General features: G+C 36.8%; 1 protein-coding gene across 1 annotated transcript; it reads left to right on the top strand.

Annotated features, from left to right (window-relative positions):
• Positions 1 to 93: 93 nt before the first annotated feature.
• Positions 94 to 24,226, top strand: DSG2 (desmoglein 2). The gene is made up of 15 exons (XM_026670376.2): positions 94 to 341; positions 8,137 to 8,172; positions 8,966 to 9,094; positions 10,079 to 10,240; positions 10,435 to 10,579; positions 11,732 to 11,898; positions 13,411 to 13,545; positions 13,634 to 13,819; positions 14,580 to 14,842; positions 15,610 to 15,752; positions 17,193 to 17,420; positions 18,125 to 18,352; positions 19,525 to 19,664; positions 20,588 to 20,923; positions 22,265 to 24,226. The coding sequence occupies exons 1-15, from the start codon at positions 309 to 311 to the stop codon at positions 23,228 to 23,230; spliced, it is 3,297 nt and encodes a 1,098-aa protein (XP_026526161.1). The 5' UTR covers positions 94 to 308; the 3' UTR covers positions 23,231 to 24,226.
• The last annotated feature ends 339 nt before the right edge of the window (positions 24,227 to 24,565 follow it).

Genomic DNA, 24,565 nt, shown 5'->3' on the forward strand with positions numbered 1-24,565 from the left:
TGGCGGGCGGGGCTCCCGCACCCACCTGGTGTAGCCTTCCAAGACCGGTATTCTCCGCCCTTCGGCTGTTGCTCTTCCTCCTCTCCCCCTCCCTCCCCGCGGCCGCCGCCGCTGGTAACCAGCCCTGTTTTCATTACTCCCCACCCGCAGGGAAGGGGTTGGGTTAAGCCGTCGCCAAGAGTCCAGGCGCTCCAAGCGGAGTCCCTATTTCCCTTCCGGAGAGGTGAGCGGAAAGGATTGCTGCTGCTGCTGCTGCTGCCGCCGACCCGGAGTTCACGGCGCGAAAAGTTCAGGACGGGGACTGCACCATGGCTGGATACCTCGGCCTGTGGATACTCTCGGTGAGTTTGGAAGCCCACCTGTTGCTCCCGACGGTCAACTCGTTCCGGCTCTTGGGAAGGGGAAATTCCCGCTGAGGAAAGGAAAGGAGCGACAGAGAGACCCTGAGTTTGGGGGTCAGGAACCGGTGCGCTCTCCGCTGCGGGAGAATGGGGGGCGCCGGTCGGCACAGTGGCTCCTCTTTCACCCGAACAGCCGCGCCACGCCCTGCGAACCCAGCGCCGGAAACTCAGGAGGTTCACTCGAGATGCTAATCGCGCTTATCGCAGTGTGGAAAGAGGTTGGGTGTTGGGTTTTGGTTTTTTTTTAAGTGCCTCTCGGGGAAGAGAAAGTCGTGTGAAGATCTGGAGGTGTTTGGTATTGCGAGAAACTTGTTGAGGCTGCCATTTTATATGTAGTATATGTGCGCTTTTCTTGGAAGCAACTGGCCTTAAATCTCGACTGGCTTGTCCAGTGGTTGGTTTGGAGGAGGAATCTGGAAATTTCTGGCTTGTAGGTTCGAGTTCTGCTTACATTTTAATCGTTTTCCTTTAGAAGGACAATTTAGATTTGAATAAAGAAGGCAGGAATAGTTCAGGAAGTTCTGGAGCTCTGTTTCTTAACCTCAACAACTTTTAAGATATTTAAAGCCCAGAATTCCCCAGCTGGCATATTGGTTGTACACAACTTAACACAACTTAACTTTTTGGAGATTGAAAAACACTGCTCTAGAGAAAGATTGTTCCTTGCTCTGAGGATGAGGAGAGAAATTGCCCACCAAATTTCCAACCTTTGAATTGCCTGCTAAAATTCCCCCTTCTACAAAGGCTGTCAGGCTGCCCTGGGATCTGGTGCCCTCTGATGACTGGGGAAGAGGATTCCCGCAATCTTCTGTGGCATGGTTGTTGGAGTAGCAGTTCCAATACACCTGTATAGTCCTGGACTTAGACTGACCTGTGATAAGTAATCTCTTGCTTGGGTCCTGTGGGATGTGGTCATGTACAAGCAACTAATGGGGGGGGGGACATGCAAAATAGGCCAAAGAGTAATATTAGAAGGGGGGTAGGTGGAATGTGACATTTGGAATGAAATAATATTTATAAATAAGGTGAGATAATTCTGAGGAAGGGTAGAATATGTGTGTTATATGTTGATGTAACACCTGTGTATGTATGTATACACATATATTGGAAGCAGAATTAACCCTAGCCTTCCTCTTTATAGGAGGCCGCTGTTTTTGCTTCCTCTTGGCAGTTTTTGAAGGTTTCTATCCACCCGCTGAGGGGGGAAAGCAGGCTGCTGGTCTGACAGACCTGCTGTTGTGATTAAGAGAGTTCTGTATGGGATGGCAGCCAATAAAACCTGTTAAAATAATATTTTTGGCAGAATTACTAGACAGTTGTAAAGGTAATTGGTGACAAAACGTTCCATGATCATAAGGTGCAGACAGGTTCATTACCTGTTATCTGCTGTTGTGGTAACATCTCCATCCCCAGGGAAAGAGACATAATACTTCATTTATGTTGACAAGTAGAATTTCCCCATCTTTCAAACAGCAGGCATTTTCAAAGAAATATTATGCTTCCTTCAGCGTTGTTTTGATCAACCTTTGCCCACTGAGTGCCATTCAGATTTTGGACTTCAGCTTCTAAAATCTTGGCCTTCATGCCCAGTATATCTGGATGAGGCTGTCCCAGAAAGATTAGCTTAGATCAGTGTTTCTCAACCTTGGCAATTAAATTTTTTAAAGTGTCCAGGGCATTAAAAGTTAGGAAAGACAAAATTTGGTGACAAGTCACCAATTTTTGATTCCCCCCTCTTTTTCTTTTTATTCTGTGCTTGCCAGTCTTTTATATATTTAGGTAGAAAGACCAAAATTTTACCAAAGAAAATCGCCTTATTGTTTCAGACTCTGAAAGTAATCTAGATTTTTCAGTTAGCTGACTGAAAGCATCCAATCTTTTTAAAAAACTTATGAGGATTTCCTATTGAGATTTCATTATGAATACTTGCATATACCTTGACTGCTAGTTATGGGTTGTTGTTTTTCATTGTTGTGTTTTTAACTGTTGTAAGATGCCCAAAGTCGCAATCATGAATCGGGCAGTATAACTTAAATAAATAACACAGAATTTCATTGTTTGTAAGCAAAACAAGCAAATTTAATGCAGAAGTTACAAATAAAATTCAGAGAATTGTTTTCAGAGAATCCCAAAACAAGAGGAACAACAAAAGATTTAGAAAAAGGCAGTTGGATAACTCCTTTATGAGGAAACTCACTTTATTAAGAAAAAACAGTGCCTGCCTAATTTTGAACCTTCCAAGACATCTAAAATATTTTTAGTACGCTAGCAGAGCTTTACCAAAAAATAATGGGATATATTATAATCCAATACAGTGAATGGAACAGATCAAGGTAGCTAATAATTTAAGTTGCATGCCACCCAACTCTCAATAATTCTGGGAGGAGTATATAAAACCATGTACAATGTGGAGGAAAATGGCTTCTTATTACAGTTTCTCCTTCTCACATTACTAGAATTTTCACTCTTTCTGTGAAACTGACTGATAGTAAATTCAGGAGAGACAGAAAGGAATGCTTCTCTACACAAAATAGAATTTTTGGAATGCACTACAATAGGGTATGGTGTCAACTTTTTCCTTAAAAGGAATTTAAAGTGAATCTGTTGAATTAATGGAGAATCAGCTCTGTCAGGGATATTGGTCATGGCAGCTAAATAAAATGCAATAAAGAGTAATATTTCTGAAGGTTATTTGAGGGGCAACAAAAGTATTAGTGAACTAACTCAAAGCATCTGTCTAGCCACCTTCATAAAATAGATATTAGACCAGATGGATGCTAAATTTCAGAAGGCCTTTGAAAGTCTTGAAATGCAACTTCAGATATTTTCAGTCTAACTTCAGCATTAAGGAGTGTAGAGGTAGAGTGATCATCCTGTAGATGCTTTCCCATCTTGGTTTCCTTGTTCATTTTAATTTAGAGTAATATCTGAAATGGGGAACCAGTTGTGAAGGTATTTTGCATAATGTTGAAATCCAGATTCAGCATTACTCAGGGAGCCTTCTACATACAGACGAAGCTTTTTGCTTCATTTTGAAAAGCAAGAGCCATGGAAATGGAGATAGAGTGACAGAACCATCTTGCTAGTTCTTGTATTCCTTGCATGTTTTTATAAGCAAAATTAATATTATAAGTAAAATTAATTATAAAATTAATTTTATAAGCAAAATTAAAGTTTTTACTTAAAAGTTAAACTATGTATTACTCTGTTTTAACTTTTTGTTATTGAAAGCCTCTCCTCCTTATAAATGGCTTTTAATTTTGTTGGGGGGGAAAGATAGAGTTAACTATATTTGTTTCTAAAAGGGTAAAAAAATAGGAAAAAAGAGAGAATGGGTAGGATTTTAATGGAAAAATGACATATTTTTAGTCCATTGTGTCTTCAGTATAAAATTCAGTTGCCTTTAAGATGTACTGTCTCTTTATCAAAAATTTTCCTCATTACTTAATAGGTAAAGAAGCTAGTAGAAAACTTATTTTAGATTCAAGGTGGTTTTTTTTTGCCTTCAGAAGTTGTGGGAGCTTTATCACTGGAAGCTTTCAAAAAGAGAGTGGACTGCCATCTTTCAGAAATAGTGTAGGGTCTCCTGTTTGGGTGTGGGGTTTGGACTAGATGACCTTCCTTCCAATTATGGTAATCTGTTAATGTTACAAATTGGAAAACAAAATACAGAAGTCCAGATTTTTCTCTCCGAGTTCAAACTTGGCTAGTTTCATTATATTGTCTTTGCCAGCCTTGTTAGATTGGAGGATGATAAATTTTGTTTGGGATAAAGAATATTTTTCCATAATACTCCTGAAGGAACAGAACTCCACCTTAATCTAAATATACTTCCTCCTCTCATGCTTGAGCCCCAGATTTTTCTTGTATAATCCATACTAAAGCTTATCACTGGATATAAATAAGCAAGGCATGTTTTTTCTTGTATTGCAAACTTTGTCTTCAGAACCAACTGGAATAGAAAAACCAAATGATGAGTGGGGAATTTTAAACTGAAGGTGCAAATGTATTATTTCTTTTTAGTGTCAGTTTCCCTCTTCTAACTTGTTTTGTTTTGTATTCTGTTTTCCATTTGTGCCATCTTTTCACTGCTATTAAATAATGCATATATAGTTGCCACCTTACATAAAGGAAATTGGGCTAGATAAATATGTCCATATGCATGCTACTTCAAAGTAAGAACCATTGCATTCAAGGGCCTTGCCACAAAGTAATCATGCATAGGTTTATGGATCATTGGCCTGGATTTCTGGGTCATTTCTGGGTCTCTATGCAAGTATGTTTGGGACACACGTAAGTAAATCTTTTGTGAAAAGAAAATGGTTTGTGTCTATAAGTAGATGCGGCATCAATTTTCAGAATAGGCTAAATATCTCAGGAAATTAATTTTAATCATTAATTGAATCAAGTTAAATTTTCGTCCTTCTGTTTTTGAAGATAACTTCTAGCCAATTAATGTATTCACATAGATGCACCAATGCAATTTGACTTTGTTCTACTTACTTTTCCTTTGAAGGTGGCTATCTTTCATACATGATCATTTTCCTTATGTTTAATTATGGTAGTATATGTTTTTGTCTTGGTGAAGTATAGAAGTCTCCCTAAGCTCCAAAGAAATTATGAGTACTATATTTTTAACCATTTTGAGCATACTGTATTGGTTATATTTGTTCATCAGTGGAATTTATTGATTTTTTTTAGTCATATTATTATATTATATTTAGTCGTATTATTTTTTAATTGTACCTCCATAAACTATTTTGTTATTTTATTTGTAAGCCACTTAAAGCAATTTTTTTGGCAGAATTGTGAATGAGCTCTAGGTAATAGCAGATACAGAAACCTGAATCTTTCCCACTATTCTTTGGCAACCTGAACTTTTTCAGCTCTACGCTTTAGACAAACTTCCTCAAGGCTTCTAACCAATGAAAACTGAGTTTTCACACACTGTATTTGAAGAACACCACACTGAAGAAAGTTAGTTTAAGAGGTATTTGCGATGAATCAGTTGACTGAGTTCAGCAACATCTATGACTTCCATGCATTGCAGAAATAATGATATCACCTTTTCCAGCCTGGTGCCTTGTAGAAAAATTGAGTGTTCAGTCCCAGTAAAATAGTCTGAATGCCCAAAGGAATTTTAGTTGCAACATCAACTATAGGGAGTTCATTGGGTTCAGTGATGCATAGCTACATGATTCATTGCAAATACACTCTTAAGTTTCAGAATTGAATATAACTAGGATATATTAACAAGGGAAAAGTGCATTCTTATCTCTACTTTCCCTTAAGTGGGAGTATCACATCTGCACATAGAAGAATGCTATTTAGGGATTGGAACTATATTTGCAACACAGAGAAAGTTATTTCAGCTCTACTGATTCTATTATCAAAATCTGGACTAGGTGTAAATAAAAACACAGAGCTCAAAATACCTCTGTAATTTTATAATTGGCGTGCTAATAACCTCCAAAGCATGGCAGTGGTCAGAAAAATCTTCCATGTGCAAGCCCTAGAAATAGTGGATGAAACTAGAATTCTATAAATCCAAAAGGCACAAACTGGGTGAATGCTTAACTGAACTCATATCGAACTCTTAAGTAGAAGGACCTGGAGTACTAGGAGAAAGAATTCTTGTATACATTGTTGTTTCTTATTTGATTGGAAAGCCCAAATAATGTGCTCATTTTCGAGAACATCTTTCCTGCAGTATCTACCTCACCAATTTATTTGGCAGGATGTGCTCTGGGTACCTTCATGTAAGCACTGACCCCAGAGCTGTAACATAGCTGTACCCGGGAATGAAGTCTCTCCCAAGTTCAAAATGGCCCCCACCTTGCTGGTTGTTTTGAAGGGACCTGAGGTCATGCCTCTTGGTTGGCATGACTGAAGCTATATTGATCCCTATATCTTTCTAAGCAAATAATACCAGCTGAGGACATGCAGAATATTAATATATTTGGGTGGTACATGTGAGGAAGTTTACTTTTTTGTTCCCTGCAACAATCCTTGTATTGTTGCTTAGTGGTGGGGTCCATCTTCTGAAAGCCAGTAACAGTTTAAGACAGGGGTCCCCAATCTGTGGCCTGATACCATTCTGTGGTCTGTTGGGAACCAGGTGAAGCTCCATTTGCACAAGCAGCAGGTGCACACATGAAACCATCTTTTCCCCTCCCCCGCTTCCGCCCCTCCCCACTGACAGTCCATGGAGTCGGAAAGTTTGGGGACTGCTGGTTTAAGAGACAGGACAAAACAGCAGTTTCTTATTGGCCTGAAGTTGTTCAGTTTAATATTTACAAAGAAATGTGTTCATTGTATCTACTTAAATATTTTTCTCCTGTACAGAAACTTGACTGTAAAAACAAAGAGGATTTAGGTGTCAGTCTCAACTTTCTAGAATGAGGGATGCTGTGATGAAGGAGAATTGGAACAGTTGGCCTTGTTCCAAAATATTTTAAACAATGGGCATTATCAAAGAAAATTGATTCAGGTGATAAATATTGATTTTAATACAGAGTTCAATAGCCTGATATAAATTGCTTGTTCTAGAGTTTCTCAAACTTGGCAACATTAAGATGGGCAACTTCAGTTGCCAGAATTCCCCAGGTAGCAATTTGGGGAATTGAAGTCAATACATATTAAAGCCACTAAGATTGAGAGAAACAGAGCTATAGATTTAGATCCCAAGTCTAGTTAATGTGTTTCAATATCTGAGAGATTGTAAAGGAGTCCATAATGTTCTATTTATGTATAACAACTGTGTCATACACATAGAGCACTTCCTCAAGAAACTATGGTTTATACCTGCGTCCTTCTGACAGAGACATGAATCATATCAGGCCATGACAGGCTTTGACATGGGAAAAGAAAATGCATTTATCGCTAAAACTAAAGAAATCCACCCTAAAATAGAAACCTTCCCTAGACTAGAAATAATTTTGAGAATTTCCCAAGATTTGAAAGACAATAATTTATATTACAATAATTATATTCCGTATTAATGGCTGGCAATTTCCCAGATAAACATTGTGTATACTTTTAATTTCCTTAGCACAATGTTGTTCTTTGTTCACAATTTAATAAAAGCTTAGTTAAACTGAAGATCTTAACTAAAAAGCAAATTAAACCAAATAGCTTTTTTAAAGGTGTGCTGAATGAATACCAAACTGACATTTCTTGATCATCTTATTAATGATACCTTAATTGTGTTTGACACAATTATTAATTGTGTTTGACTACATGTGGTAAGCCACTATTTAAAGAATAGAGATGGCTACATAATCTTAGATACTAAAATGTTAATCTAATTAATCAATTTCAAGTTTTGTTTCAACAGGAAAGGGGCATTACTACATGCCTGGATCCTGTTTGAAAAGTTGTATTTGCTTTCTCTGTTCTATTAACACTTACCTAAAATGCAACTCTAACAACATTGACGCATTAATGTTGATTTAACTGTGTTCAGGTTTCATTTGTATCAACGTCTATGAAATTCCACAGTGTACTTCCATTTTTTGACCATATTAAATGTGAAAACCTGCTTATTTGGTTTTAAATATGCATCTGTTTTGTTATTTAAAAAATAGTTTAACTATGCTTAATATTGTCTGGGTGGAGTAATGTGTACTATTTTAACTGAATTTCACTGATTCCAAAATATTGCTGTGCTAATTTTCTTAGTGGTTTATATTGGGAGGCCAGTTATATTTTTAATTGCTGTGTCTGTTTATTGCAGAGTTATGTAATCTTTGGAAATGGACTTCATTTAGAGGTAAGAGACTATCAATATTAAGGGGTTTTCTGTGTATATTTCTGTATATTACTAAGAAGGTTTTTTAAGATTTAGGCAAAATGTTCTAAGTAATTTATTTCCAACAGTTGCCAAGTGTATATGTGATATTATAGAATGTCAATGGAGATTCTCAGTCATCCAGGAAATGTGCTTTTTGAAGAGGTACCTGGACATTCTAGTTTTTCTTTTAAGTTGTTTGACTTTTTATCCAAGAAGCTTCTTCAGCTCTGACTGGGTGGTGGGGAATTGAGGGATTTATACTCCTTACAAATGACTAGCTGTATGCAAGGAGTATAAATCCTTCCATTCCCCATCATCCAGTCAGAGCTGAAGAAGCTTCTTGGATAAAAAGCCAAACATCTTAAAAGAAAAACCAGAAAGTCCAGTTGCTTTTTGAAAAAGCACCTTTGTGATATATAGCAAATAACGTAAAATGTTGCAGAAACCATAGATTAAAACAATATTTTTTACAATTTCCTTGTTGAAAGATGAACAGTACCATAGGATCAACAAGAATTTTTCCTTCCTATAAGTGCTTATGGTTTTTCAGAGCATACATATTGTATCAGAAATAATGACAGCCCTTGTTATATAAATATTGTGTTGTTGCTTATATTGAAGCATGCCATGTATTTTCTGTTACAAATCCCACTAGGGTATTTATACTAAATAAGAACATGCATTTAAAATGGTTTGACAGTATGGCAATAAGAAAACTTACATTACATTAACTTACATTTATTGTTGCAAATAAAACTGAATTTCCTCACAGATTCTTGGTGGAAGGCATGAGCAAGTACTCCATCAGAAGAGCTTAATCAGGCAAAAGCGAGAATGGATTGTTCCACCTGCCGTGATCTGGGAAGAACGTGACAATTCCCGTAAGAACCCAATTGCTAAGGTAAGTCAGGCTTGGAAACAAATATGTCTTTCATTTTGTCCTTAATAGTTTTCCTCAACCTGGACTGGAGTTGCAATTCTATCCTTCTATGCTGGATAGAAACGACCATATAATATCAGTTGTACAATTTGGATTTATCATTGGAAAAAAATCAAAATAGCAATAATTATTATTTAGTATAGCTAAATTATAATACAGTAATCTTATGAAAGGGGTCCAATATATTTGCCTTTTTCTCCCCTACCTGACAAAATCAAGGATTAATTAAAAAGACTTTTGCCTACCCGTATGAGAATCAGAAATGCAATTATTTAGCTAGATTATATATTTTATTATTAGCTAGATCCTGGATAGTGGACTACAAGAGAACATCAGCACATAGACAAATTTATATACTATTTCTATTGAGACCATCTGTTCTACACATGCACAAAGGAGGTTCCATAAGATTCTTTCCATTCTCCATTTAGTTTAGTGGACATTTTTTCTACATACATATAATGATCCATCTGTTGGAGGATGAGCTGTGACTTTTGTTTGCTGGTTAGATCTATTTAATATGGTTTTAAATTTCTGCCTACCTCTGAAAGTATTGTCTATTTTAAGTTTATAAAGGCTAATTCATACAAACACGTGGCTTGGGTACGGAATTAAATCATTTTGATATTTGTATAATTCATTGATTCTGTAATTAAGTACGCCATATCCAGAGCAATGCAAACCACTTCTTCCGGAAGATTTACATTCCTGGAAATTGTTGGACCAACTTTGAAGTAGATAGATTGGAATGGTCCAGAAGAAAAACACCGTTTTTCTAGAGTTTCTCAGAATGTTACATTCACAGAATAAAAAGTTTTGCACACGCGCACACACACACACACATTAAAATAACATAAATCTTTATCTTTTTTAAAGATTAAAACATTTGTTTTAAGTTGCAGAGACAAACAATAAATATTACTTCTTTTCTCCTATTCCATATAGATTCGGTCTGACAAAGATGTTGAAAAAGGAGTAATTATTACTTACACCATTTCTGGCACAGGAGTCACAGAGCCACCATATGGTTTGTTTGTGATTAATGGGAAAACTGGAGAATTGAATATAACTGGAATAGTCGATCGGGAACAAACCCCAATGTTACATGTAAGCAGATGAAAGTGATCGATTCATATCTGTTTTCAGCTCTTGATTTTTGTGTTTATAGAAATTTATTTTTCTTAATGTGCCAATGGAAAAAAGTGAGCAGTATAATTCAGTGATAATTATTTCTATTTTTCTGTTAATTGAATGAATTGAATGAAATCAATCATGTGGACTTCTCATTAATATTCTTTCAGCTGAGGGGCTATGCAATTAATCAAAGAGGTGAAAATCTGGAAAGGCCACTGGATCTGCGGATTAAAGTTCTGGATGTAAATGACAATAGCCCAGTGTTTTCACAAACAAGCTTCAGTGGTTCTGTTGAAGAATTATGTGAAGTGGGTACGTTCTAGACTTTTATGTACATTTTCATTCTGACTCAGCATTCCTACTCTTTTCCCTATACAATTATTTTGAATCCATTCCTTCCCTCCTATTGCCTCTGTGCCCTTGTCACAGATAAATATTTTATTGATTACAGTATTGCAGTAGAGTAGAAATATCACAGATTGTTGTTTTATAGTATTGTTGAGGTAGGACATTAGAAAACATAATTAAATAGTTGAGAATCAGTGCTTTATTGACAGTCAAAATATAAGGTCTAGGAGCCAAAAAATCTTGGTTTTAGTTTTACGTTAGTTTCAAATTAGTATGGAGTAGAGACTACATGTACTTACCTTACCCTTAACCTTGTTCTCCTTACTATATAGTAATTAAAAAGGCAAAATCTTGTAGTGGATTTGGGGAGAACCATAACAATCTGAGGATAGGGGCTGAGGTAAATTGCTGCTTAGGATAAATTTCTATGGTGATGCTTTTAGCAGCACCTCCTCTATTATTGGGATGACATAAATATACCTTTCCTTTCCATGCATCTAGTGTGCCTATTCTGCCACTGAATACTTGTTTGGGTTTATATAACCTGCTTTTCATTTAGGAACTTGCAGTGGCATGCATCACACCAATACAGGTAGTCCTCAACTCACAATAGTTCATTCAAAGTAATAACAGCATTGAAAAAGTGACTTGTGACATTTTTTTTCATACTTGTGACTATTGCAGTAATCAAAATTTGGATGCTTGGCATCATATTTACGATGGTTGCAATATCCCGGGTTCAAATGATTCTCTTTGGTGGCCTTATGACAAGCAAAGTCAATGGGAAAGCCAGATTCACTTATCAACCATGTCACTAACTTAACAACTGCAGTTATTCACTTAACACCTATGGCAAAATAGGTTGTAAAATGGGGGGGGGGGAATTCACTTAGTAAATGTCTCACTTAGCATAGAAATTTTGGGCTCAGTTGTGGTCGTAAGTTGAGGGCTATTCAGAAGCTGAGATTACATTAGATGAATTTGCTTCTGTGTGCCTTCAAAAATGGTATGTGCCCATGGTGTTAAAAGCAGGACAGCTAGAGTGGTCAGGAAGAAAATGTGCACTCTTAGTTGTTGCCGTTTGATATATCCTTGTAAAATGCTTACTCTTCTTAGGTACTCTTGTACTGAAGATAAATGCAACTGACGCAGATGAGCCCAATACATTCAACTCCAAAATTGCTTTTAGGATTATTTCCCAAGAACCTAATGATCTTAATGCATTTGTCATTAACAAAGCAACAGGCGAAGTCCGGACAGCAACATTCCAGCTTGACAGAGAGGTATTTTCTGTCTCTCATAAGGGTTTCTTATTTATCTAGTTTCTTATTGAGTTGGTAGAAGGATGGAAGGTATTAAGGTTTCATGAAAATTCCTTTATGAAACGAGAGGAGCAACCATTCTCCATCAATCGCCTTCTTCTCTTCCTGGCCCGGATTATCTTCCAGTTCTGGAAATTGGGTATGCTGTGTGTAAAAGGAGAAGTTGCGGTTGCCTTCTTGGTCATTCCCAGTAAACTAAATGTCACTCACTATCTTACCTTCAGCTTACAAATAAATAATTAAAAGATACAGAAACTGTTAATAAGCCAATCCATCGTATTAATACTGGTAATCCTCGATTTACAGCCTTTTATTTGGTGACCGTTCCAAATTACAACAGTGCTTAAAAAAGACAGTTGCACTGTTCTGGGGTCATGTGATTACCATTTGTAATCTTCCCAGCCAACCCCTGACAAAGTCAATGGGTGAAGCCAGATTCGCTTAAGGACTGCATGATTCACTTAACAATTGCAGTGATTTGCTTAACAAACAAAGACCATAAAATGGGACACAAGTCACTTAATAACTGCCTTGCATAGCAACAAAAATGTTGGGCTCAACTATGGCTGTAAGTTGAGAACTACCTATTTGTATTTGAAGGTAATAATAGTTCACAAAAGATGGGCAACTGAGTAGAACATAATCATTAATATAAGCTAAACTGGATAGGATTCACTTAGTCAAATTTTCAGAGGATTCCTTTGATATTTATGTCCAGACCCAATTGATCTTTGAATCTCAACTTTGAAGCTCAGCATGAGTATCTGAAACAGGATTCTTCCTCGTGAGACCTGCAGTAGATTTTAACTGACTATCTGCGCTATAAGTTGGCTTAAAGTAATAATTTTTAGTCATTGGTTTGTAAACCTAATAAATAAAATACATATTTAAGGATATATATGCGTAAACACACATGCATAATCTAATATTTGTATATTTTTCCAAAACCTTGTTTCATTTTGGCTCGACCTAGGCTCTTATGAGTATATTGAATGTTTATGAAATACATAGTCTTTTGTGATATGCTTGTATTGTGACTCTCCTGCAAAGTCTCAATATGGTTGTGAGCCTTTTTAAAAAAAAAAAATCAGAGGGTTAGAAAAAGAAAATGTCCTTATCTTTTGATGAGAACCACAATGTGTACATGGCTTACACATTTGCGTCTTTGTTTCTCTGACCTTCTGCTTTTTAATCTTTTGCTTTTCACCACTATAGTTCAGAATATTTTGAATATTTTGATGAGCTTTCAAAAAAAAGAATGGGAAATATGTGGCCTCCAAATGTGGCCAGAAGTTACAGATACTGGTAGTTGTAATTCAGCAATCTCTGGGGTGATATTGGGTCCCACTCACTCTTTAAAGTTCTCCAGGTCAGTGGCACAATTCTTTTTCAGCCATAGGGGTGGCATTCCACTTTTTGCTTAGACATTGTTTTTATATATCCTAACTTCCATGCTATTTTAATTTTCTGCAGATACGTAATAGTTATTCCTTGGTTGTGGAAGCAAAAGATTGTGATGGAGAAGAACGTGGAAATGCTCAAGTGACTAGTCTACAGATCAAGATTCTGGATGTTAATGACAACATCCCTAAACTTAACAGGACTGTGGTGAGTAAAAAGTGTGCGGTTATTTGGGTGGGTTTCTTCAATTATGATCAGAAAGATGCATTATTATAAAAAAATTCTTTATTTACAGTATGAAGGAAGTGTAAAGGAAAATATAGCTAATGTGGAAATCATGCGCCTGGACGTCTTTGATGTCGATGAACAATTTACTGATAACTGGCTGGCAAACTTTACGATTGTGTCTGGCAATGAAGGAGGCTACTTCCGTATAGAAACAGATTCACAAACCAACCAAGGAATTCTTACTCTGATTAAGGTTAGTGGAGGGGAAGAGGCAGTACGCTTGCCACATTGACCTCAATCCAGTAAGAGTACCTAGCAAAAGAGAACAATGACAGCATACAGCACAATGGCAAGCTGATGTGTTCTGTATGAGTATTCTTCACAGATTGGTATAATTTCATTGTAACCACATCTCTGCCCTGTTTCTATTATGATGAGATTTTATAGTATGGTAGAATTTTTTGCACATAAAACATGCCTACCTACAATACATACCCACAAACAGCACCCATTAATTCAGATTCTTATACTTCACAATAATTTAAACAGTTCATTTTCTGATCCACAAATTCTACTACAAATCTGTAAAGTAAATTTGTTTTACTTTAAAATTGTGAGATAATATAACATCAGTTTTTAATAACCATTATCAATATGAGTCAGTTAACAAGAGGTTGAGAGTCCTGTTTTCTTATGCCAAAGAATAAGGGTGAATAGAGGTTCCTAACTCAATTGCTTGATGTATCTGTTTTTTAACCTATGATCTAGATATGCTTTGCTCTCTTCTGTGCCTTGATCTCCATTTGATACAGTGACATGAAAACTCAAGAGTCTTTTCTGCTCTTTTTTATTGATAGGACTCTTGACTCTGAATGGATTTTCAATGATATTTCATAGCAAATAATATTGAAGTTGCAATAGTAAACTTCCACCAAGAGTCCAGAATGATATGCAAGTCGGTAAATTGAAATTACATTCTAAATTATGGTTTTCTTTTTTTCATTCTTCTTCAGGAAATAAATTACGAAGAATTGAGGACAATGGACCTGAAGATAGTAGTTTCTAACAAAGCAGCATATCACAAATCAATTATTAATCAAGTTTCCCAAGTAAAACCAATTTCTGTCAAAATTAATGTGGAAAATGTGAGGGAAGGCCCTGTATTTAAGCCCCAAACATTAGTGATTAAGACAACTGAAACAATGAAAATAAACCAGATTATTGGAAGCTTTCAAGCTTATGATGAAGACACACAAAAAATAGCACAACGCATCACGTAAGTCTTTTTGTTTGTTTGTTTGCTTGTTTGTTTATTTATTAGTAAACTTACAGGCCTCTCAACTTCCAGTGACTCTGGCAGCTCACAATAGTCAAGAGTTACTGTAGAAAGAGAACATTCTGTTCCTATATGTTTTCAATATGCCAGTCACATAGTTTCACTACTATCATGTTTACTACTATCACTACTAACATTTCTCATCCTTTATGCTGAAAAGAGAGGTGCAATTTATGCCTTATGCTTCCCAGTGCTTTTTGTTTTAAATGTCTTTGCAGTGACTGCTTTGGATAATAAACATACAGTATCAATATGATGTAGGTATATCCATATTTATATGGTCTTCCAGAGTTGCTTCTTGTGAAATGGGCAGCATATAAATATGATTGATAAATAAATAGTGGAAACATTAATATTTACATGTCATCCTAAAGTATGGTTTTGCACATTGTTGAACAAATTAGAATTAGCGCAAAAGAACAACTCAGAAATGATTTATTGGGCCAACTTCTGGTTTTCCATGTGGATTGGCTAGAGATTTGAACAGGGCACACCTAGAAATACACCAAGAATAAATGTATTAAAATGTGACTGTTAATATTGATGTATTTAACAATTATTTGACTGTTATTTATTAACTATGAATAGAAATATAGTATGTAGATGTTTTAAAAGTTTGTATGTCTCCTAAGAAGTATATATTTCCATATGTATGCTTAATCTTAGGTTTGTATGCTTACTTTCACATATGTTTAAAATTTATACAGGTATGCTAAAGGAAGTGATATTGCAAACTGGTTGATAATAAATGCTAAAACAGCTGAAATCAGACTACGTAAAATCCTAGACTATGAATCAACCTATGTCATCAATGGTACTTACACTGCAACAATTTTGGCCATAAGTACTGGTACGTAGTGAATATTTTTGTTGTACTTTATAATGGTTCTTAATTACCAAGACTTGTAAGATCTTTGGGGGTCAAAAAGCTTTGGCAAAATGCCAGCAAGTGGAATAGAGAAAGCATGAAAAAAACCCAATATTCCTACTCTGAAGAAATTGGTGTTGGTCTCAATTTCATCAAACCACAGCCAAACTAATGATCTAGGATCCTGTTTAGATGAACAAATAGGATTAAGATTATACAACATCCAAACATGCTAAACCAGAAATGTGGTCATTTCTGCATCAAGATTAGGTTCTGGTAACCCAGAAAAACTACAAATTAGTTTTGAGTAATTTACTTCAACCTGGTTACCTTAGACTCAAAATCAGAAGAGAGATTTAATGTAGGGCAATTTTCTTTTCCAGCTGCCTGCAGAGAAATCGTACTGAGTGATTTTCAATATGAGATTTCTTCAAGCTCTCCATTTCTTTTAAGAGCTTTCTTTCTTTCCATTCTTGGTGAATATGCAGATTTCTAAATAGGTGCAGAAAATGATTGAGAAAAATATAGATCCCACTCTCCATCTATGCTGCTGTCCACAAAAGAGGAAAGGATGCTGGCAGAATAACTGCTGTCTTATAACCAAGGCAGATTTGGAATTTATTGGTCCTCTGCCACTGCATGGTGAACCCCTTCCCTGGTGAACCCCTTCCCTGCCGCCACAGCAGATTGGTTTTACGTATCATGCACAATCAGAATCACAATATTCTGCTTATTAGAATGCCTAGGTACTTTTCTCTTTGAATAAATCCATAATGCAATCATACACCTTTTATGTTATCTGGAATATCTGGTGCGTTCTTAGTACTAAGTGGATGCAGGAGCAGAGGATGTAGTAAAGCTTGTGCATTACACTGTACAGTGAGAGCTACAAAACTAACATTGACCAGAATCCAATCTGAGGCTCTGGGTTTTTGAATAATTGTCTGATTCTGAGACTGCAAGAGGGAAGTAACACTGCAGGTAATCCTTGAGATATGATCAGCCACTTAACAGTCATTTGAGGTTACAACAACCCCCCCCCAAAAAAAAAAAAAAAAAAAAACTACATACAACCCTGTTTCAAACCTACAGTGGCTGAAGCACCCTGTGGTCATTCACCCTTATAAATGTTAAGCAAAGTCTATTGAGGAACACTGTCTCACTTAACGGGTATCACCATTAGCAGGCTCCATTACAGTCATAGGTTCGAAGACTACCTGTATAACAGTAACCTCCAAAATTTTCATGAGTATGAATTGTATTTTACATTCAATTCAACTATGCAATCTAGTGAATTGTAAACTTCTCATAAATCAACCACTGGGTTCATATTTAAAATCTTGTACATGTTTAAAGAAGCAAACAAATTTCTAATTAAACAGTAGTTTGTATAAAAATGGATATGTTTTCTGTGCTTTGCAGACTATCCTCCAAAAACAGCTACGGGTACCATCGTTATTCAGATTGAAGACAAGAATGATCACTGCCCAATTCTTGTGACTCAAAAAACAACTGTTTGTACTGATACAAAGTATATTAATATCACTGTTGAGGATCGAGATAGACATCCAAATGGTGGTCCTTTCACTTTCATGATCATTGATGAACCTGAAAGAATGTCAGACAAATGGAGAATTGGCCATATAGATGGTAAGTATGAGTCATGCCACATTTTATAGAGATTGGAATAGCCCTGAAGCTACAGATTTTAGGAGAGTAGAGCTTATGGCTTGGTTCCTGCTTCAATTCTTGGTTTCAAGCATTGGCAGTCAAAGTCAGGGGAGAAATATTAATAGTGCTGCTTCATTGTAAATTAGACCAGATTCAATTGCAAACAAGTTGAGCAATTGTTTGTGGTATATATGAATGAAATGGGGCAACATGTTTAGTACCAGTTGCAAAATAAAACAGAAGTAGGCTTATGAGGGCAGCCCAAAACCTTCAAGCTCCACAGCTAGGAAATCTTTTCTTCTCGTGATTACCTGAGTTCCCTTCAATAGATTGAACTATGATAAATATATTGTGGTGGTTGGATTATCAAGTAATATGTCAATGTCCCAGATAATTGTTGCTTTGTTCAGAATGTTCATTTTTCCAAAACATTGTGCAGTAATTACAGACTATGGAAATATATAGTTTTCTCCTAATAAGAATACTTCTTTTAAAGTAGCATCTCCTAATTTGGCTGTGCTTTAAATCAGCTCCCAGAATTCCTATCAATGACCAGGAATCCTGGGAGTTGTAAGATTGGGCGAGGCTGCTTTGACTATCAGAACCAAAGATAGCAAGACTTCTGATTTAAGTCCTTTCCTTACTGAACATTGTTGCTATTGTTTTTCTTCTTTCCTGCAAAGGGTCCAGAGCTCAGCTTATACTACAGGATGTGACACCTGACACATACAGAATTCCTATTTTAATAAAAGATAACCAAGGCTTGAGCTGTCCTGACCAACAAGTACTGGAGGTGGACGTTTGTGATTGCAAGGATGGCACTGGTTGCCAGAGTAGAATTATCAGCTCCTCTCTTTTTCTGGGACCCTCTGCAGTTGCACTGATGATCTTGGCATTTTTGCTGCTACTACGTAAGCATTTAATATTATTTCATAATGTCTAGAGCAGGGGTGTCCAACCTTGGCAACTTTAAGCCTGGAGGACTTCAACTTCCAGAATTCCCCAGCCAGCTTTGCTGGCTGGGGAATTCTGGGAGTTGAAGTCCTCCAGGCTTAAAGTTGCCAAGGTTGGACACCCTGCTCTAGAGCATGGTGTCCAACCTGCTCTACTGTTGAGAGCAAGGCTGTCCAACTTTGACAACTTTAAGACTCAGGGACTTCAACTCCCAGAATTCACTATGCTGGCTGGGGAATTATCGGAGTTAAAGCCCACAGGCCTTAAAGTTGCCAAGGTTGGACACCCCTGGTCTAGAAGCATGATTGGCACTAAGCAGAACTCTGAAACAAGGGCCTCTTCATATGAGAGCTTGCAAATCTTTTACTTCGTTTGAAAAAGAAAAACTGTAGACATTATCCAGCCATAATTAATTTCTCCCACAATAAATAGAAATCCAATTTTTATTTGTTGCATATAATGTGGAATGAAGCATTTAAAAGGACATAAAAATGTTAGGGTGGTGGAGTGGGTTTTTTTTTTCTTGTTCTTCCTCTCTGTTTAGGAGCTGGTGTTCCGCTCTCACTTTGATTGTTGCTCAAATTCTCCATTGCTTTCTTCTTAAGAAACCCATACTGGCAGCTAAGAAGCTTCCAAACTTCCATAGGTCAGGTTAGGGCAGAATGTGCTTAAGTATATACACACTCAGGCCTGACCCAATCTTGCTAGTAGTAAATATAGATATATTTATTTATTTTTTGAAAATGTTAATGCTTCAAAGTACTTGTTTTTACACCTAGCAACATATTCTATATCTTATCATTCTGGAATGTGCACAAACCTGAATATATAAAACTCACCTAAAAACAAGCAAGCTAAAAAAAATAGAACTTTCTTTCTGATAGTGCTTGATGCTGTGCTCTCATTGGAATGTTAAAAACTGTTGAGTTGGTAGAAAAGAAAGTTCACGGCTGAGCTGGAAAGTTGCCTGTTTATCATTGTGTAGGTGACTCATCTCTCCTGGAAAGTTTTAATAATTTTGTTCTGATTGTGAAATGTTTGAGATGGATCAGATTGCAGATGCGCTCAATATTTTTTATCCTAGCATTTGATCTTTGTTGCTCACTGTTGCATTGTGTTTCCTTTGCAGTCGTGCCTCTCTTACTGCTGGCCTGTGGCTTTGGATCGGGCTTTGGATCAGGAGGTGGAAAAGGATTTGTAGCTATACCTGACAACAGTGAAGAAATGTTGCGTAACTGGAACAGTGAAGGAGCAGCACCTGAAGATAAGGTATATTGTTTCCCATTCCTTGGGAATGGGAAGAGGACATTAAAAGGATTAATGCATCTAGGGCAGTGTTTCAAAGTCAGCATCTTTAAGATGTATGGACTTCAACTCCCAGAATTCCTCAGCTAGAATCTTAAGGTTGCCAAGATTGAAAAATGTACTCATCTAGAGCAATGTGAATTTCCCAGGCCTGGTAATCATAAATATGACCAAAGTCCCATTTAAATCACTGGATTTAGATTGCAGCCATAATCACACTCACTGGGAACTCAAGTCAAATCCATCTTACTACTGAATCATGATGTATAAGAATGCCCTATGGGTTTCATATCAACAGATAAGCAGCATGGGAGGAAATAATTCTCTCTTTTTTTTTCTGGACTACCTTCAAAAAGCTCTGCTTTTCCACATTTGTTTCCGTCTGCTATTCTCCAAACGTGCTTTTAGAAGGGTCTTGACAGGAACACACAATATAGACTATTCTTGATTGACCAGGTGTGATTGGACACACAAGGAATTTGTCTCCAGTGCATAAGCTCTCAGTATACATACAAGCAACAAAATGATAAATCATATGATACAATCATAAATCATAAAATGCAACCAGCAAAGTGATAGTGATAAGATACCAACAGGAGTAGGTAATACTGTAGGAAAGATGTCAAGGATCATGGCAATACAGTCCTACTACATATTAGTAATACAATCATAAAATAGTAATGCAGTCCTACATGGTAGCCACAGTTTAGAACCCTGGATTTTCTGCTGGTGTATTATAAGCTTTTCCCTTTTCTCTAAGTAAGTACCAAACCATGCCAATAGCAAATTCACCTAGCAATCTAGCAAAGCTATTCTTGTCATGATTTCAGTGCTACTCCTTCAAAAAAGCCCAACTTTGTTTTTTAATTTGTCACCTTTGATGTTAGGCAATGCTGAACCTCCTTACTTCCTCTGGATCAGAAAAATATGTGGGCTTTGGAACATCAGCCGTGGGAGCAGGAGTAGCAGCAGCAGCAGCAGGAGGAGGAGGGAACAGCTTCTCCTCTACAATCAAGGAGCAGAACATGAGCAACAACACGATCACGAGATGGCAGAGAGAAGACCGAGAAGCTCTTCTTTCTGGGGGAGAATTTGCAGGTGCCTCAGCCGCAGGGGCAGGCTTGACAGCAGGTGGGACAATGCTGTTAGGAGCTGGCAGAACTTTAGCTATGGATACTGGCATGATCATGAATGAAGAATTCTTACGGGGTTACTTCAATGAGGTAAAGAGTCTACTTTCTGAATTCACTCTATTGATCAACACTTTCTATCCTTTGATAATATATAGTCACATGGGTGTTATTAATCTTGTTGAATTTATAGATTTTGACTGTATTGTTGCAGGGAGGGGCGTCTTCTCATCTGGGGAACTGCAAGCCAATTCCTTGGGGAGTCCAGCTGGCTTCATTAAGAAATCTGTTTGGGAAGATAGAGAAAGGGTGGGCCAGGGTGGAGAATGGGATTGAAACAGCCTGGTTTTGCATGCTTTTGAGGAAGTTGGGAGCAGGAGGATAATTAGGGCTGGAAGGAGCATTTTCCCTTTATATTTTGCTGTATATGCTGGAAGACACTTTCATGGATTTTCAAGAGTGTTACAGTTCTTCATATTTCCAGAGAGCAATCAGCATAATTATATCAGACAAATCCTGATATACACAAATATACAAATCCTGCCTTCATTCCCTTTCATTCATTTCTTTTTTATAACAATACATTTAGTTGCGATTGCAACTATCAATATTTCTCTTAATGATATATCAGTTGTCTTTTTTTTCTCCCATATTGCCTTATTTCAAACAATCTTTAAAAGCCATTTAAAAAATAAATAAACTGAGAACAAGAAGGAAGAAGAATCTACATGATATATATTTACCAGTAGTCTCTGGGTTACTAATGAACTCAATACTATAATATAAACAATAAAAAATATTACTGTGGATTATCACAAAATCATACATATTGCTTCATCTTTTGATTAGTAGAAAACATTGCCTTTTCCAAAATAGATCACAAATTTCTGGACTTCAAGGAGAAAAAATGGCAAACTGAAAACATCTGCATTAAAAGTAGAGCCAATGATTTCAGGATAGTAAATAAAATTTACTATAATTCAGTCCTAAAGCTGCCACTATCACCAACTTAATATATGTTCTATCATTAATTCATCTAAAAAGATTGCTTGAGGGGGGAAAAGAGGGAAAGCTTATGAGGTAATAATGCAAGGGAGTAAAGCTGATCTTTTTAAATCTACTGTTCTGGATTTCTGCTGCCAAAATATGAATGTGGTGATCCTTGTTCTTTTCATCCACATAAAATAGCTCTGGATTGAAGTGTTCAATGTATGAATGTCAACTGTAATATGAAAATATTATGTAACTCTAATCTGATCTAAACACTTTAGGTCAGGGGTGTCCAACCTTGGCAATTTTAAGACTTGTGGACTTCAACTCCAGAGTTGAAGTCCACAAGTCTTAAAATTGCCAAGGTTGGACACCCCTGCTTTAGGTTAAAACAATGATAACTTCTGAAATGTGAGTGCTCTTTTTTTTTCTTCCACATTTTAGAAAGCTGACGCTTTTGCTGATGAGGATGAAGTGCAGCTTGCCAAAGATTGCCTACTCATTTACTCCCAGGAGGAAGAGCACGAGTCACCTCATGGTTCAGTTGGCTGCTGTAGCTTTATTGACGGTGACTTTGATGAACATTTTTTGGATGACTTGGGAGACAAATTTAAGACTCTGGCTGAGATCTGCATTGGCAAACACACAGACCTAAAAGCAGAACAGTTCAGTTCTCATACCCAGAAAGATACAACTAATCCTGCAATGAATGGATCTGGTTTGCAGTACTCACAGCAGCAGCATGCAGTGAATGCCGAACACACCTATTCGTCAGGGGCTGGCTACAACTTATCTGAACCTGTGAAAGGCTTTGGCTCAGAAACAATGACTGAGAAAACAATAACTGAGTCAACTGTTACAACTAAGTCTAACCTGCAGCCAGTGAAGCGAATCCCAGATCCTGTGGTTAGCAGCAGCAGCAGCAGCAATGTTGTAGTGACAGAAACAACATATGGGACGGTACCGTCAACAGTCATCCGTGACCCTCAGTTTAAGGAGAATGTGGTAGTGACAGAAAGGGTCCTTGCACCTGCTTCTAGCTTGCAGGATATGTTAGAAATACCTGCTGGTGTCTTCCCAGACCTCCCAGATTCAAAATATGTTGTTGTAAGAGAAAGGGAGCGAGTCCTTGTGCCTAGCTCTGATTTAAAGGCTTCTGTAAGCATCCCCAATCTTTCAGAAGGACAGAATGTAGTAATAACTGAGAGAGTAGTGACACCAACTCCTGTTAGACGGGCCACAGCTGAAGCAGGCACTTTTCCTAACAATGAGAGGCAGGAACAGATTTTAATTTCTGACTCATTCTTTAACCAAAGTAGCCCACAGGAAGTGTTTCCCACAGGTTCAACCTTAAGCAAGTCCTCAACAGTAAAACAAAAATACAGCACTGTCCAATATACACGCTCATAGGTGGATTTCCATCCATCACTTCATATGTATTATTTAGCATTGGTAGGATTGATTGATTGCCTTTTCAAGAGCTTGAATGTGTTGTTTCACTTTCCTAAACGATGCTTTTTACCAATCCACAAGGATGCAACCTTAAAACCATATACTAGGTGCAATTCCTCACTGTGAAATGCAGGATTTATTTTTGAAAAGTTACTCATAAGATAGCTCTATTAAAGAGTTCCTGAAAGAAACCCCCCAAGCTAACGCAGATAGAAAATCGAAAGAGCAACATAAATTACTGTATGACTCCAAAATCAAAATATTTTTACTCTGGTTAATAGTCCAGCTGAAGTTAGTTCAGTATTTATTATGTAGCAAATTCTACTGGCCTGCACCATGAACCTAAATATACTTAGTTTTTTTTTTTTCTAATGAATTCACTGGATTTATTGTTTCAACAATAGAGTTAATATTGAATTATATGTATCAAAAAATTTGAATATATTTTAGTTTGGTAAAATTGACTTCAGAAATGTATTTTTAAAGAGTTCAGTATTCACAATCATTTCCCAGTGAGTTTAGTGGGATTTATTCTTCAGTCAGTACAGTCAGGATGCAGCCTTAAAACCACAATTTTAACTGGTGTGTTATTCATTGTATATATAGGAAGCGTTCCTGTTCTTTAAAAGAATGGATCCCATTTCATTTTTTAAAAAATAAACTATAGGTTTTTATAAATTCTTTACCAATAGAAACTGAGTGAAACGGTTTTATTTCTTGTATTTATATATTCTTTTTGAAATGAATTAGTTTATCTGCATGGTTGGTTTAGATATTGTATTTGAACAAGGTAATACATTTCTGAAAGCAGAATTTCTGAAAGCAGAATTTCTGAAAGCAGTGTGTTTTTTTCCGCAGATGTCAGATATCACACAATCATCACATCAAAAAAATAACATTTTTCAATCTCAAGATTTCTGCCATTTAAAAATAAATAAATATTTTACTTTTTTTTTAAAAAAAAGGTTCTGCACTCTGAGTTGCCTTTTCTGCCCAACAGTCTATTGGGATTCCACACCCGATTGGACAGGCCCAGTCTGTTTTGTGAAAGGAGGATTTCCTAAAGATGATTCCCAAGGGTTTGTTTCCAGTCTGCTCTTGGGAAGTGTGGGTTTATTAGAAAACAATCAGCCTGTGGAATGCGCTTGTAAGATAGAAATCATCTTTTGCTTTCTTTGCATGTGAAATGGGCTTCTGTGTTCAGCAATAGGAGATATAGTGTTTCCCCGAAAATAAAACCAGGCTTTATATTAATTTTTGGTCCAAAAGTTGAATTAGGGCTTATTTTTAAGT

This window comes from Notechis scutatus, chromosome 3 (assembly GCF_049901735.1).
Source record: "Notechis scutatus isolate UNSWTSFEM ecotype Mainland chromosome 3, rNotScu1.2, whole genome shotgun sequence".
Classification (NCBI taxonomy): Eukaryota; Metazoa; Chordata; class Lepidosauria; order Squamata; family Elapidae; genus Notechis; species Notechis scutatus.

Bases quoted from the DNA above. Each gene is read 5' to 3' on its own strand.
- DSG2 (XM_026670376.2), top strand. From the start codon at position 309: ATGGCTGGATACCTCGGCCTGTGGATACTCTCG. The intron at 9,095-10,078 runs GTAAGTCAGGCT...TATTCCATATAG, and splicing joins GTAAGAACCCAATTGCTAAG to ATTCGGTCTGACAAAGATGT. The intron at 13,820-14,579 runs GTTAGTGGAGGG...ATTCTTCTTCAG, and splicing joins GAATTCTTACTCTGATTAAG to GAAATAAATTACGAAGAATT.